We start from the raw sequence: 14,788 nt of genomic DNA, 5'->3' as shown, positions 1-14,788 counted from the left end.
TATTCCAAAGCATGCATTAACCAAACCGCAGAGTGCAGCATTGACTACAAGCATGCTCGTCAACTGATCTTAATCTCAATTTGTCTGTGCCTCAGGAGCCATGCCCACTTTACACTTGCTTCCAGTCAGGAGATTCTGTGGTCTCCAACAAGCCTTGGATGAAATATGCTTTCCCTTGTGTGTTTTTGTAAACACAACATCTCTTGTAAAGTGCACTCCTTGCCCCATTTAGAGCCCCAATGCGCATCACAGTGAAGCCGCCTATTTTAATTTCTGAGCATGAAGAATTAGAATAAGTTACACCTGGTCATCGGAAAAGTTTGTAACATATTCAAGGTACACATCTTGCCTGTGCCAAGATGTCTTCTATGGAGACTGTTGCACAATATACAACTCTAGTAACATAACAACAAGGCTAGCACAAGGTACAATAACATTTGTACCGAGCTTACTCATAAAAATCTCAGAATTCTTCAGAAGGCATGAGGAGGTGTGCCACTCGAGGCAGTGTTTTCTAGTAATGTTTAAGATGGGGTGCCACCAGAAATAAGTAGAAAGCAAAGAAAGTTCTGATTGCCATTTTAAACGTAAACATAAGCATATGTAATGCTTGCACTTCATAAATTATCCATACACATGGTTACAAAAACTGGTGTAAATCAGCTTTGTACAAGAACCTACAACATGCATGTTGTACATCTGAGGGTTAGATGTCAGAATATCGTTAGCAAAAATATCGTCTCAGAGAAATATTGATTCCTAAATATTTTTTTAGAAGAATAGAATCCTGCTGGGTGTAGATTTTCTATTATTTGCTTCAATGGGGCAAAAGTTTTGTAAACTACATTTAGGACCAGTGGCAGCTGCTCCCACAAATCGGTAGTGGGGCAGGGGGCGAGGATGGGGGAGGTGTAAAAATTATAAGATCACTGGCCGGCCGCCTCTGTCCTCTATGTCTTCTTTTCCTGGCTTCTCTGCTACCAGGAAGCACACATGCTCCCTAAGCCAATCACAACGCTGCAATGAAGCACTGCGAGTGGTCTGAGCGCCATGGCTCGGAGCTCAAACAGGTGATGCAGCCTATGTGGAGAATGTGCAAAGTGCGCATGAATGTTTGGTCGGTCCGAGACTGCCGGCCAAACATTCATGCGCACTTACAAAGTGTGCTCACCATTCCCCCTGCTCCTGTTGTCAATGCAACCCCGCAGGCCTCACAAAACTGGCTCAGCACGGAAAAATAAAATGATAATAACCTTGCGTTATTATCACTTAAATGTTTCCGACTTTTGCAGTGCTGAAAAGCAGTGGGGTGACGCTCCTCTGCCTTAGTGGAGGGGCCGCCCCTGTTTAGGAAACAATATTTCAGTCACATGATATTTTAGTTACGATGGTCTGGTACCATACCACACAGGAGTTACATGGAAATGCATCTGAATGGACAAAAAGGGTAGAATAACACACATTAGTTACGTTGATAAGCTTTTAAATCTTTACACACCAAATTGTACACCTTTGGGAGCACAAGACCAATTAGAACGTCCAATTCATTGTTCTGTATTGCTCATTCTTCCAACGGGTCACAGTGAGCATTGCACACTAGCTTTAATTTTGGCAAATGTAATAAAAAGCTCAAAAAAATAATGTCTCTGAACACATCAGTGTGATCAGGCCAGCGAGCCCAATTTGCAAACGCTTGCCATATTTAAGCCTGTGTGGTTTTCAAAACATTCCAAGCGCTTTAATAACAGAGGACTGGTTTTCGGGTCACAAAGGTGGCATCTCGTTTGCTAAATGCACGACTCAGCGTATTCTAGGAAATGGCCACAATGCACAGAGGAATAACATCACTGTAAACAAATTAAGCTGCCTATAGTTGATACATCAAGCTTACAAAAGACATTCAATAACTCCTGGTAGATGGCACATACCTTATGGCAAGTGGATCAGGAACAATACATTTTCCAGATGACACGTTTAAAAATTAATAAATATAGCTTCGAAGGAGCAGACCACAATACAAAACACCTGGTTTCAAAATGAATCCACAGTACAGTCACAGACATAGCAGCATGATTTAGGAGTACACAGTGTTTCCGTCTTCCTTCAATCAGACTTGAGTAAAATCTGAAAATACATGAACAAGCTGAACAAGTAAAAAAGGAGTGCATCTCAGAAATTTAGTGCACTTTTAGTAAACATCAGGAGTTTGTTACAGACTTTTCCTTCGTCTCTTTTCTCTTTTGCTCTAGAACGCATTGGAAAATTGTTTTCAAGGTGTCATGTACAAAGGGCCAAGTTTCCGAATCCGAAGAAACCTAGTAAACAAAACAAATTGTGATATAGTCTGTGACATTCCTATAAAAATGTATAGTACATGTATTTCAATAGTATAGCTTTATATAAATATTCATAACTTCAGGTCCTCAACTCCATGATAAGTTTCAATGTACGTTTTCCCTCAGAAATGGAAGTTCATTACTTCCCTGGCACTATTAACATCTTTGAGCTGGGTTTACAAAATCTTGTATGGTTAAATGGTGGCCACTTACGGTTAAGAATGTGAACATTGCCGTAGTATGCCATAGTTTAAAGCAAGATGTTTACAACTAATACTTTTAACGGACGTTTATTTATTTTTATTTACTTTTTCTTTTCATGATTATGCTATGCCTTTGTACTCATGTAATTCCTGTAATTACGCTCCAGTAACTGATGTAACCTTGTTCTGAAACAATGTTTCTTCCTCATGTAAAGCTCTCTGATACCTCCGGGTCTAGCCAGTGCTATATAAAACGTAACAAATAAATAAATGAAAAAAATTAAAAATCAATTCATGACAGATTTTGCATAAATCTTTGCACCAAAATTGACTCACAAACACATCTGGTATAGACCGGTGTACAGTTAAAAAATGATGGGGCCTGGAAGCAGTGCATATATATTTTTTTCCTTTTTACACAGTACTTCCTAAATGGACTACAAATCGGTGGTGGCTGGTGATCTTTCAAAGTGGTGCGATGTAATACGTAACCCGAATTCAGAGCAAAAATCAAGCGAGCAAGCCCAACTTCTCACTCAACTGCTCCCTCATTTTCTCACTTACAAGCTCACACCTATTGTCTTGTGCACACTGAACTCATGTTCACTCACTGTTTTGCTCACACATACTCACTATCTCACTCACATTGGGTAACACACATTGTCTCATTCAGATACTGTTTCACACACTGCCTGACTCATGGTGTTGTTCATGCTCACACACCGTCTCATTCACACACTCCCAAAGTTGCTCACATGCTCACAAACTCTGTAACTCACACACTCACTTACTCTGATGCTCATTCAATGTCTCATTTATATAGTACACCTTACATCCTCACTACCATGCACACTAACACACGGTCTCAGTCATACGCTGCCCCACTCACATGCTCACCATCTGTCTCACTCACATGCACACCATGGCTAGTCTCACTTGCATACTCATACTCTATCTCACTCACATGTTTACTCTCACTCAGCCATGCACACACACATCGTCCTGCTGCACCACACAAACAACTTTCAAAGAAACTTTTTTTTTTACTTATTCCTCTGCCTGCCTGGGACCCACTTTAGCTCCTCAGATGCCTTTGCTCCATTTGGAGGTGTGGCTCAAGCACCCAAGAAGGAAGCTGACAGATGGAGGCTGTTTAGTGCATCAGCATGGACCCAACATCAGAGTCCAGCTTTAAGCCTCCTGGCTTTTTACACCATCCGTTTCCCCTGCTGCGGTTCCTCCGCTATGGCGAAGGAGAATTGTCCTCCCCCTAGCCCCTCCGCCAGTAGCCTTAAACATGAAAAATAAAACAATAATAAGCCAGGTTTATTATCGTTTTTTTTTCTTTTTTTCTATCGGCCGAGTTTCGGTGGTGGGGGCATAGCGAGGATGAGGGAGTGGGGGACAGGAACGAGAGGAAGTGTTTCACACTGGTATCAGTGCGTATGATGTCCGGCCAAACCATCATGCGCACTGAAGCTGTCTCAAACCCAAGCAGCGTTGCCAGGTTGGAAACAACAGGCACAGGCTCCCAGTATTAATGGGAGTGCAAATAATTCAAGGTGCACAGGCCAATCCTGACACTGCTTTCATGCTGCCACCAGCAGTGGAGTCTGGGAGCCTGTGCCTGCAGTGGAGAGGAGCTTAGTAGAGTGCGATGCGGCAGTCCGGCAGATATGTTTAAAAAAAATTTATTTGTGTTGTCTGTCCGCAGACTGCCTACCCCGCCACTCTTCCGAGATACCGGCAAGTACTGCTTTTCTCAGCTTTTTAATGAGTTGCGACAGGCTGTTTGGTGTGTAGCTCCTTGTATTGTAGCGTTTAAGCCTAAAGTGCCAGCATCAACCTTTGCCAGTAATGCTGCAGTGTCACAAATGATAGACATGAGGCATGGTAGGCACCCATGGCCAGTGCCGTGACTTCACAGCCAGGACAATCAGTCTTATGTAAGCCCAACAGTTGTCACTGCCTGGCTCGGGCAGTTTGGCCCGAGGGTCGGCATTTCTTTCTGCTAAGCTAACAATAAATTATGTTTTAACATTCACTGCTTGTATAATTGCTAAATTAACTCTATGAAAAAGCCTTCAGACCCAAATGAAGTGATAAGAAAGTTCATTGTATCCGGTCAAGTAGTAAAATGGAGGCATTAAAATGCCAAGTTACAGTTCTAGAAAACACTAAAAGAAACAAGCATTTACAATGCAATAGGTATCGCATTTTCGAAAGATTGAGCTATTGGCATTGTAAATGACAATGCCTTTTATTTATGTGTTGTTTTTCAAAACCACTGGGAGTGAGTGTGTGGAAAGTTTCAGCGCTCCGTCCATCATATCCTTGTGTTTGCATTATCAATTACAATGCCAATAACTTAAACTCTCGCAAATGCGAGACCTATTGCATTGCAAATGCTTGTTCAGAAGGGACACTAGAAGCGCTGTGAGACAAGTGGGAGACAGAGTTGGGCAGGGAGTTCAATGAAACTGAATGAGGTCAGATACTAGTGCATCATGCCACCACGGTCGGAAACACCATGTTCAAACTCATTACATTTTAAATACTACATATAGTGTACTTGACTCCTGAGAATATTTATCACGTTTTTCATTGGAGCTGGTGCTGTCCATCTGACGTGCTTGTGGCTAAATGCAGACATGAAATATAAATTGAGAACTATACCCAAAGGTATCAGAGCACTTTACATGAGCACCATTTGCGTTACAGACGGTGAAATACATTTTCTGGGGTTAGGCACGGGGGGATTAGTTAAAGTAATTTGCTGAGAATCACAAGACATTGAGCGTCTCTGCTGAGACTCAAACCCGGTTCCCCAGCTTTGAGGTCGACTGCCCTAGCTGTTAGGCCACATACCAGCCCCTAAAAACTGGCAAGGTTTAAGATTATTCAAGCACTCTTAAAAAATGCAACCATGGGTCTCTTTCTAGACTTAGCCCTGCTACTAGCCTGATTCTCTGCATAGCTGGTCGATGGAAAATCAGTGCCAGCCGTTTCCCTGCAAAGATGATGTTGCTTCATTCGGTTGTCTCCTGCGCTGAATCTAAATGCAAGCTGCTTAGACACGAGGAAGCCAGCTGGCTTAGAAAGTGCCCCCTTCACTAGAATGGGATGAGCTACTCACACGTTTTAGAGTCTAACCCAAAAACAAGCACTGAAAGAGAGGTCCCCCAGGGGCATGTGTGAGAGGGTGAAAAATAAGCATTACGCTCAAGACAGATGATCCGATTACAGTTAATTACAGCAGTAGGCAAGGCAGTGACAACGGTCTCTGCCTCCAGCTCTTCGGCACAAGGCGAAGGCATTGTAAACTATCAGCACAGCCCTCACTCTCCATCTGCATGGCTCCTCTGCTCTGCTGTGAGGCAGGCCAGGCTGGATGGAGCCTGCTGACTGATTAGGAGGGGGGGAGAGAGAGCAGAGAAAATACACATGAATGAAAGCAAAACCAGCGCAGAGGTGATAAAGTATGTTCACAATTATTAAAACAAACAACCGAGTGGGAGCCATGGTGGGGGAGGCAGCAGTAAAAAAAAAAAAAAGGCAGCAGGAACACAACTGTGGCATTAAAAGGAGGTGGGAGGAAGAATGCGATATTTAAAGGTAGTCAGCTAGGGCGCTGAAGCTAAACACAGATAAACAGTAACGGAGCAGAAAACCCCCCAAAAATAGTCCCCCAGAGAACAGATAAAGAACCATAGGAGAATAAGACAGTGCTAAGTCACTGCTCTGTGGGAGGAACAGAAGAGAGAAAGGAGGGACAAAGAGGCAAGACTGAGCACCAGGAAGCAGGGATTTTTGAAGGACACTGACATAGACAAATGAAAAGCAATGGCAAGAAAGAGGATGGACTTGATGCCCACAGACTGATTACAGCAGGTCTCAAAGAGACAGCTGAGTTGTCTAGCTCGACCAATAAAATGGTGAAAAACAACCTTAATTCACATTTACTAATCAACATAAGAGTAACAAAGAACAAAAACGCATGACTCCATACAGTACCACGACATGTCAAAGAGTGCAAAACATTATTAAAGTTGAGCTGAGGTGATACTTAAGCATATATTTCCTTTGGTGCTTTACAGCTATTGTCTGGTTATGGCCTTGGTGTGGCTTGAGAGTGCTAATTTGGCATCTCGGTAGTTGCATTTCACGATATTTATGAGTTCCGCTGACTGTGTGCATCTGAATGCCATTTGTTTCACTTTTCCGTACATTATGACTTTTTACAATCACACCTGATGAAACAAATCTAACTCAGATCATCTTGCAATAGAGGAGTGATTTTTGCTCCAGCATTTCATATTTATGATTACCTTTCAATCGAGATTAATCTCTGGCAAAGACGTTTTTGCAGTGGAGTGTTAATTTTAAAGCAACATAACTGTTGAAATCTGAAAATATGGTCCTGATGTTTAAAACTTCATATTTTACTCTGAGTATTGTGGCTTATGAAAGCACAAACATAGGATAAAAATATCTCCTAAAGAAAAAACCTTACTGATTTTATAAACCCATACTGAAATGGAATCTGTTAGACCTGGCATCATTGGCGTGGGTTTCCCCTGTTTTTTTGCCTTCGCCTTCTGTTATGTTGCTGTGTGTTGAACTTCTTTTTTGCTGATCTAGATGCTTTGGGTACTTTGCCACTGCTGTTCAGTGCCAAAGTGCAAGTGCTCCCTGTAAATTGATGTTATGGATGAGGGATTCCATGTTGGGCATATTTGATTTACTAGTCAGTCCCTAGTACAGTGCACTGTGTGTGCTCAGGGCCTGTAAATCAAATGCTGCAAGTGGGCCTGCAGCACTGATTGTGCTACCCACATAAGTAGCCCGTAAATGTAACTCAGATCTGCCACTGCAGTATCTGTGCGCAGTTTAGTACCTGCCATGTCAACTTGGCAAGTCCACCCATTTGCCTGGCCCTACCCTTTCCTTTTCTTACATGTTAGTCACCCCTAAGGTAGGCCCAATGTACTCCTGTGGGCAGGGTGCAGTGTATGTGAAAGGTAGGACATGCACTGGTGTGTGTGGCATGTCCTGATGGTGAAATACTGTCAAATTTGTTTTTACCTATTTTTAGGCTATCGGTTCCAATAGGATAGAATGGGGGGGGGGTTGCTTATGAAATTTTATAAGCATAACCACCCCTGGGAACCAGGTAGGAAAATAAAGTTTAGTATGCCTGAACTCAGAATTTTAAGATGCATCTTTTAGTGAGGGTGATTTTGACATTCCGTGTTTGAAAATACCACTTTTAGAAAGTGGGAATTTTCTTGCTTAGCCATCCAGTGTGCCTCAGGTAGGATGTGTATTGACTGTCTGGCTTTGGAGTGACAGGGTCTGGGGATGTGCATTCTGTTCAGACAACCACTTGGGGGGGATTAGGTGCATCATACCTTTCTTTTCCACTGTGCCACTGGATTCAAGCTAACCTGGCTGATGAAGGGTAATATCCAGAAACCGGTTCCTGGATGCTAGTTTCCGGTCTAGGGAGGACCTGGCTTGGCAGTTCGGTCTGGACAGTGCCCATGAGGCACAGCGTCAAGACTGATTTGCATATGGCTGGGTCTAAACTGGGGTGGCATGGTGAGCAAAAGAACAATGGATTTAACCCAGATCTCTTGACTGGGGGTGAATGTATAATTTATTCAGCATTCCGTCCATCATTTGTTTACGTAGCACTTTAGTAAGGGGAAGTAATTAGGATACATAAATGTAAGACTAAATGTATGGCCATGAGGTCCCAAATTGTCTAGGGCCTTGGAATTTATCTATCTTTGCAGCTCACTGATACTACTAAGATTGCCTAGGGCATACCCATATTAACACACAGAACTGCAAGAAAGAGTTGGGGAGAACAATTTTTCCTACCCTAAAGGTGTGCTGTGATAAAGCCTTGCTAGTGGCGACTTTTTATCTAGGGATAAAGGGCAATGTAAACCTTACAGGTCTAATTGTTATAGACAATTCCCTCCTAAAATGGTAACTTGGTGTTCCTGTCTGGATCCTTCCGCTTCCAGTATATTGTGATCTTTTTCATGACACTATTGCCCAAATACAATGCTTGAAACCAATACTGTTTTGGGTCAAATTCTGGACTCCGCCTGCCCAACGTGCTTATATATCTGCTGGGAAAGATATTTTTAGAAGACCACCATATAGCACATTTATCCTGGATTTTGGGTGAATCCTGAGAGCAAATAGATAAAAATCAAAAAAACATTTAGCCATATCTATGCTCTCCATCTGGAAAATGCATCCATATAGAATGTAAATTATCTATACTGTAGTGTGCACTGGGTTCCGCTAAGGGAATCTCTTGTGTTGCTTCATGCACGATTGTGAGGGTGCTTCAAAAAAATGGAATGCCAGAATGTTTTCTACGAGTTCCAGCCGAAACTGACACGTTCTCCAATGAGACCATAAAACAGTCTTTCTTCCATTTCCAGCTACTGCTACATTGTGGTTAGAATATATGTACATTTCCTAATTTTGAAACAATTTCAAAGATTATCGAGAGCTCATTTGACTAGAAACACTTTAAGCATATTGTTACTGGAAACAGAGCACTGCTATGATATGTTTTCTCCGTGTTTTGTTTGTTACTTGTTGATTGTATAATGTAATGTAAGGTGGTGTGGTAGAGCACTGCTTTTCACCCGTAAGGGTATCCAGCGCTGAGTAGGTATGTGGTGAGGCTGGACATGAATATAGGCAGTCTCGATTGTTCCGCAAGAAGACTAATTGAAAATGCAGGTCTTCAGCTTCTTGCGGAATTCAAGAAGTGAGGAGACGGTTGTTCCATGATTTGGCAGCTTGGTAGGAGAATGATCAACCTCCTGTTCTGCTTCTGTAGATGCAGGATGTGAGTGAGAGTGCTGTGGAGCAAAGTTGACTGGTGGAAGGAACACCGGTGACTGAGGTATACACACATCAAGGCCCTAAGTAGTCATGGTTATGCCCAGGCATCTGTCCATCGCTTGCTGTACCACAGGATTCCAACCATATTACAATCTGAAGGTTTCAAAAGGCTTAAAACAGTCTAGGGTGTTCACTTCTGGAGGGGTACCTCGTCTGGTGTTGAGGATGGATTGTTCCCATGAGAAACAGTGTCAGTACTGATTTGCATAGGTCTTTCTTGATTGGCACAATAGGTGAAAAACAATGGGCTGCCAGTGGCTTAGACAAATTGCAAGCATTCCTTCCATCACCTTTTGTGTGCCTGATCCAACATCAAGGTTGAAATGCTCATGACCACTGATCTTAGCCTAGACATTGTCACAAAGTTAACCATGTCATGAGCATTTCATTAAACTGAAACCGCACTCCAAATACCTTGACCTTCAAAGTCAAGGCCAGTTTTTTCGGCCAAGCTCCCAAGCTCCAACATGGGCATTGGGATAGGCTCAGTTTTGATTGTTAAGTGCCAAATGCAGTCATTAAATCACTGATTACGAGTTGGGGTAACACAGGGATGACAAATGTGTTCAAACTCTGAAAACATTAACCTTGGGAGGAGTGGAAAAAATATATATTGGCCTTGTTGAGAGGCAAAGTTAGCCCCAGGTCAGCTAGACTGAATGACCAGAAAAGACGGAAGAAAGTTAGCATTGCCCAAACGGAGCAAGGACATGATTGGATTATTGTTGGTGTTGAGGAAGTATACTGCCTGACACCCTATAGCGCAATAAAGAATTGAGGCAGAGGAAACCTGGCCTTAAAATGGTACCCGACGTATTTCCAAGCTTAATTCCGGTTGAAACTCCCTTTTAGGTCTTGCCTGTGACAGCGCATACGCTCTCACCTGAGAGAGATATTCTATACAAAAAGGGGTTTGCAGTCCGCCTATTGTTTAACATCTATTGGCTTCATTTTCACTCTTAATTGCTGCCCTCAATTGGCCATCACATACGTGCATCATTGCTTCTTCTTTCAGCTGGAGCATGGACCAAGAAGCTTGATTGCTGACCTTCCGCTGCTAGCACTATGACTGAGGTACTACTTTAATTTATTCTTCATCCCTGTCGTCCTGGTTGAACCTCTTGCCATTTGTAGCTATGTTTTATTGTGTTGTGCGCACTTCAAAGAAGCCCTGATGGTATGGCTAAGGTTATCTAATGGTTCCATTTAAGAAGGCACACCAAGTACCAGCCCTGGGATTTTGCCTAATAATCTAATGAATTCTTGGAGTTGTGGTCACTACACTCAAAACCAAAACAGATAGATAAAAAACACTGTAATTTACAACGCCAATAGCTCGAACTCTCGCAAATGTGATACCTATTGCATTGCAAATGCTTGTTTTTTATTTTACACATGGTGAGATTAACAGATTTGCTCAGATTTACAGGGGTGTCTGTGGCAAGTCATAACAAGCATTGGCAACGCCAATAGCTCTAGCCTTTGCGAATATTGGCCACTACCTTTTGTTCATGCTGTACAAAACCTAAGCTCCTCCCAGATTACCCTAAAATGCCTATGAACATTGCTTGAAAGTCAACCATTTCCCCAAGACCTTAAATCTATCAGTCATGTGTCCCCTGACCCTCTTTTCAGGGTCGTAAAATTGCCACAGCCTTTCAATTATTGACCTTCTTTCTAATCGTTCCAATTGTATTCACAAAACAGTGTATTTTGCATTCCCGTTTTTAATCATAAACCCTGCACAAAATTGTTAAGCACTCTGATACACAAAAAGTTAATAGGCCGAAGCGTATTTAATATAATCAAACTCAATCGAGAGATGGCCTTTGAGAACAGCAAGATAAAAGTGCGAGCGAGACATTGTGTCTTCCTTTGGACACCTCCCACGTTGACATTGAAATGCACGAATCCATTTCCCTGTCACCTGCAGACCTACGACAGTCAAGCACTTCACGTAATGTGTTACAGGGATGCTAAATCACCAATTACATGAGATGAAGCTTTTCATCCCGACAACCACATAGAAGTCGCCCTCCAAGGTCATGCCGGCGACTGTCAACGCGGTCCTGTATTTTGTGTATTAAAGCTGAAATCAAACGATTTATTCTGTGCCATTGGATTGACATAAATATACTTGCCTTGGTGAACGCTTTAATGGCACGCGTGAAAAAGGCCTCTTCAATATTCGCTGGTATTGTGTGCAAGCTCACGACACAGTGCAAAATACAAAGAATGGTCTGCTGCTGCCCCTGTTTGGCGGAAAAAAGAAAAACATACTTGTAACACGTTCCTGTGAAACATTTGCAGAATTACAAACTTACACATTTTACAAAACCACTGAGCGTTCTATTCCGTGTGTTCTTCTTCCTCATGCTGTGCTTGTAAAATATGTGAAAGGTGTTGAAAATCAGACATCAGGTCCAGAAGTGGAGCTGCATACAGATGCAACACTACTGTGGTAATGGTGCTAAGGGTGGCTATGAGACGTTGGCCTGGTGTATGCTGTCCACTAGTTATAGTGGGCACCTTGCGCCAGTCCAAACAACCCTTATTGATGATACGTTTAAAGACAACCTTTATTGAAAGCTATCTGTAAAGATTTCTCCAACACAGGAACAGATGTTGGTAAACTTTATTTGCGGTACATGAGAAACATACCTCCAGCTTGCTCTCCCAGCCTTACAATGTTTTCCTCTCCCCTTCAAACATCAACATTCCACCCTAGCAACAAGCCTCCCATTCTACATAGCCACTGAGCTCTTGCATGTACATTGAGCTCCACACATCTTCCCCCTTACATATATTACATAAACAAATTGAATGAGAAACCAGTGTTAATCATACATAACTCGATCTGGAGCTTGACACTTGGAAACATTCCCTATACTTCAAGCAGAACCGTCCCTCAGAATAAGAATGTTTTTTTTCACTGCCTTAACTTGCATGGGTTGAGAAAACTTGCTTTCTCCTTTGATAACATTCCCCCCACGTTTAACAGCCACCCAATCTCCAACTCTTATGTCATGACCTTTAACACCTTTCCTAACATTATAACGCCAAACCATGGCCTTCTGTTGTTCAACAACATCGTTCTTAACTGCACTACGGTCAACCCACACACACTCCTTGCTCTTCAGCCACCCTGGAATCTCCTTCATTCCTGGCTCACGTCCCTTAAGAGATATGAAAGGGGAAACGCCTGTCACCGAGTGTGGCGTAACCCTATATGACCACACCAATTTTTTCAGCTCATCTAACCACGACAAACCATTGGAAATGGAAAGTTGGATATTCTCCATTATCAATCTATTAATCCTTTCCACTAAACCATTGGCTTGCGGCCTAAACAATGCAACCTTTTCATGCTTGATTCCCATTTTTGAAAGAATTTCCCTCATTTTATTGGAGACCAATTGAACCCCGTTGTCTGACACAAGGGTTTTCGGCATGCCTTCATTCAAAAACACCCTCTCCATAAAACCAATCACTGTCTCAATGCTGTCCGTACTCTCCACTACAAACCACTTAGAGTGGTAATCCACTAGAACCATTAAAAATTTACTACGAGAACCAAGCTTCATAATAGGTCCCAAAAAATCAATCGCCACTCTTTCCCACGGATGATTGGGAAACTCTGGACATGCAAGTGGTGGTTGCCTCACAATTTTTGTCTTATCACTACTAGCACACGCATAACAATCTTTAACCAACTCTTCCACCTGACTGTCCATGCCTGGCCACCAAAATGACTGCCGCACACGTCTTTTGGTCATATTACTGCCCAAGTGACCCTCATGAGCTATATTTATTATTTTACGTCTGAGACTCTCTGGCGGCACCAATTTATTTCTCCGCCACAACTTCCCTTCACCTACACTCAATTCTGTCCCCACATTCCAATAACTCTTGAAGTTAATGTCTTGACCATAGCTTTCTTTCCACCCTGCCGACACACACACCATCGCCTCTTGTAATACCTTATTTTGCAGCATCGCATCCTCCCATTGTTCTTTATCAAATGCTTGCTCTTCGCTATATTTAATTACATTTACACCATCATCCAAGTCCTCATCAATGGCATCAATAGGCATCCTGGAAAGATAATCAGCTACCACATTCTTCACATCTTTCATGTACTCCATTTCGAAGTTGTACTCCATTACAGATAGAATCCATCTAGAAATCCTTGGAGTAACATTTCCCTCCAATCCTCTACCACCTTTAAACAAATGCACCAGGGGTTTATGGTCAGTGCGGATCTTAAAAGGCAACCCCCAAACAAAGTAACGAAAATGTTTTATCCCCCAACAACATGCCAAAGCCTCTTTCTCAATGACCGAATAGGATAACTCTGCTCCTTGAAGTCTCCTTGACGCAAATCCAATAATTCTTTCATTACCATCGTACACCTGAGTCAACACCGCCCCAATGTCGACAGCACTAGCGTCCGTAGTGACAAATGTTTTTGCATTCACATTAAAATGCCCCAAAGTAGGAGCATGGAGTATACAGTATTTTATGCGTCTGAATGTCGCACCACATTTTTCATCCCAATTAAATGTCACCCCATTTTTCATCAAAACCCTTAAAGGTTCTACTATCTCTGTGAACCCACATACAAATTTGGAACAGTATTCTGCCAGTCCCAAAAATGACTTTAACTGTTCTTTGTTGGTTGGGACGGGAGCATCATTGATAGCTGCCACAATACTTTTTTTAGGATTTATTCCAACTTCAGATATTTCGTGACCTAAATACGTCACCTTACTTTTTCTCAACTGACACTTCTCTCTCTTTATAGTTAGACCATGCCTTTTCATACGCTTCAATACTTCTTCCATAACTGCATCATGATGCTCACCATTCCTCCCCACAACTAATACATCATCTTGAAAAAACAGAACATTCTCAACTCCTTCAAATACTTGTTTCATGACCCTTTGGAACACTGCAGAAGCAGATGCCAGACCGAATGGCATCCTGCGATAACGGAAAGCACCCAATGGAGTTACAAATGAGGTGATATGTCTTGATTCTTCACTAAGATCAATTTGGTGGTAGGCTGATGACATGTCAATAACGCTAAAAATCGCTCCACCACCCATAGCAGTCAACATCTCCGAAATGTTAGGCAACGGTTGCCTATCAACCCAGATGTTCTTGTTCAGGTCGCGCAAATCCACACACAAACGAATTTTGTTTCCATCCTTGGGTGCAACCACTATGGGCGCCAACCATTCTGAGGCCTCAATAGGCTCGATGATCTTTTGATTTAACAATTTGTTCAGTTCCTCTTGAAGAGAAGCTCTC

General features: G+C 42.4%; 1 protein-coding gene across 2 annotated transcripts in view; it reads right to left on the bottom strand.

The window, feature by feature from the left end:
- Nucleotides 1-567: 567 nt before the first annotated feature.
- PTPDC1 (protein tyrosine phosphatase domain containing 1) overlaps nucleotides 568-14,788 on the bottom strand; it is a 350,874-nt gene continuing 336,653 nt past the window's right edge. For both annotated transcript variants that reach the window (XM_085624576.1, XM_085624575.1), the window contains 2 exons: nucleotides 11,617-11,727; nucleotides 568-2,315 (listed from right to left, as the gene is read on the bottom strand). In XM_085624576.1, coding sequence (XP_085480702.1) covers nucleotides 2,199-2,315; nucleotides 11,617-11,727 — 228 coding nt within the window. In that variant the 3' untranslated portion in view covers nucleotides 568-2,198. The remainder of the gene's footprint in view (nucleotides 2,316-11,616; nucleotides 11,728-14,788) is intronic.

The sequence above is a fragment of the Triturus cristatus genome, chromosome 9, assembly GCF_964204655.1.
Source record: "Triturus cristatus chromosome 9, aTriCri1.1, whole genome shotgun sequence".
Classification (NCBI taxonomy): domain Eukaryota; kingdom Metazoa; phylum Chordata; class Amphibia; order Caudata; family Salamandridae; genus Triturus; species Triturus cristatus.
This window is presented reverse-complemented; position numbering and strand designations above follow the sequence as displayed.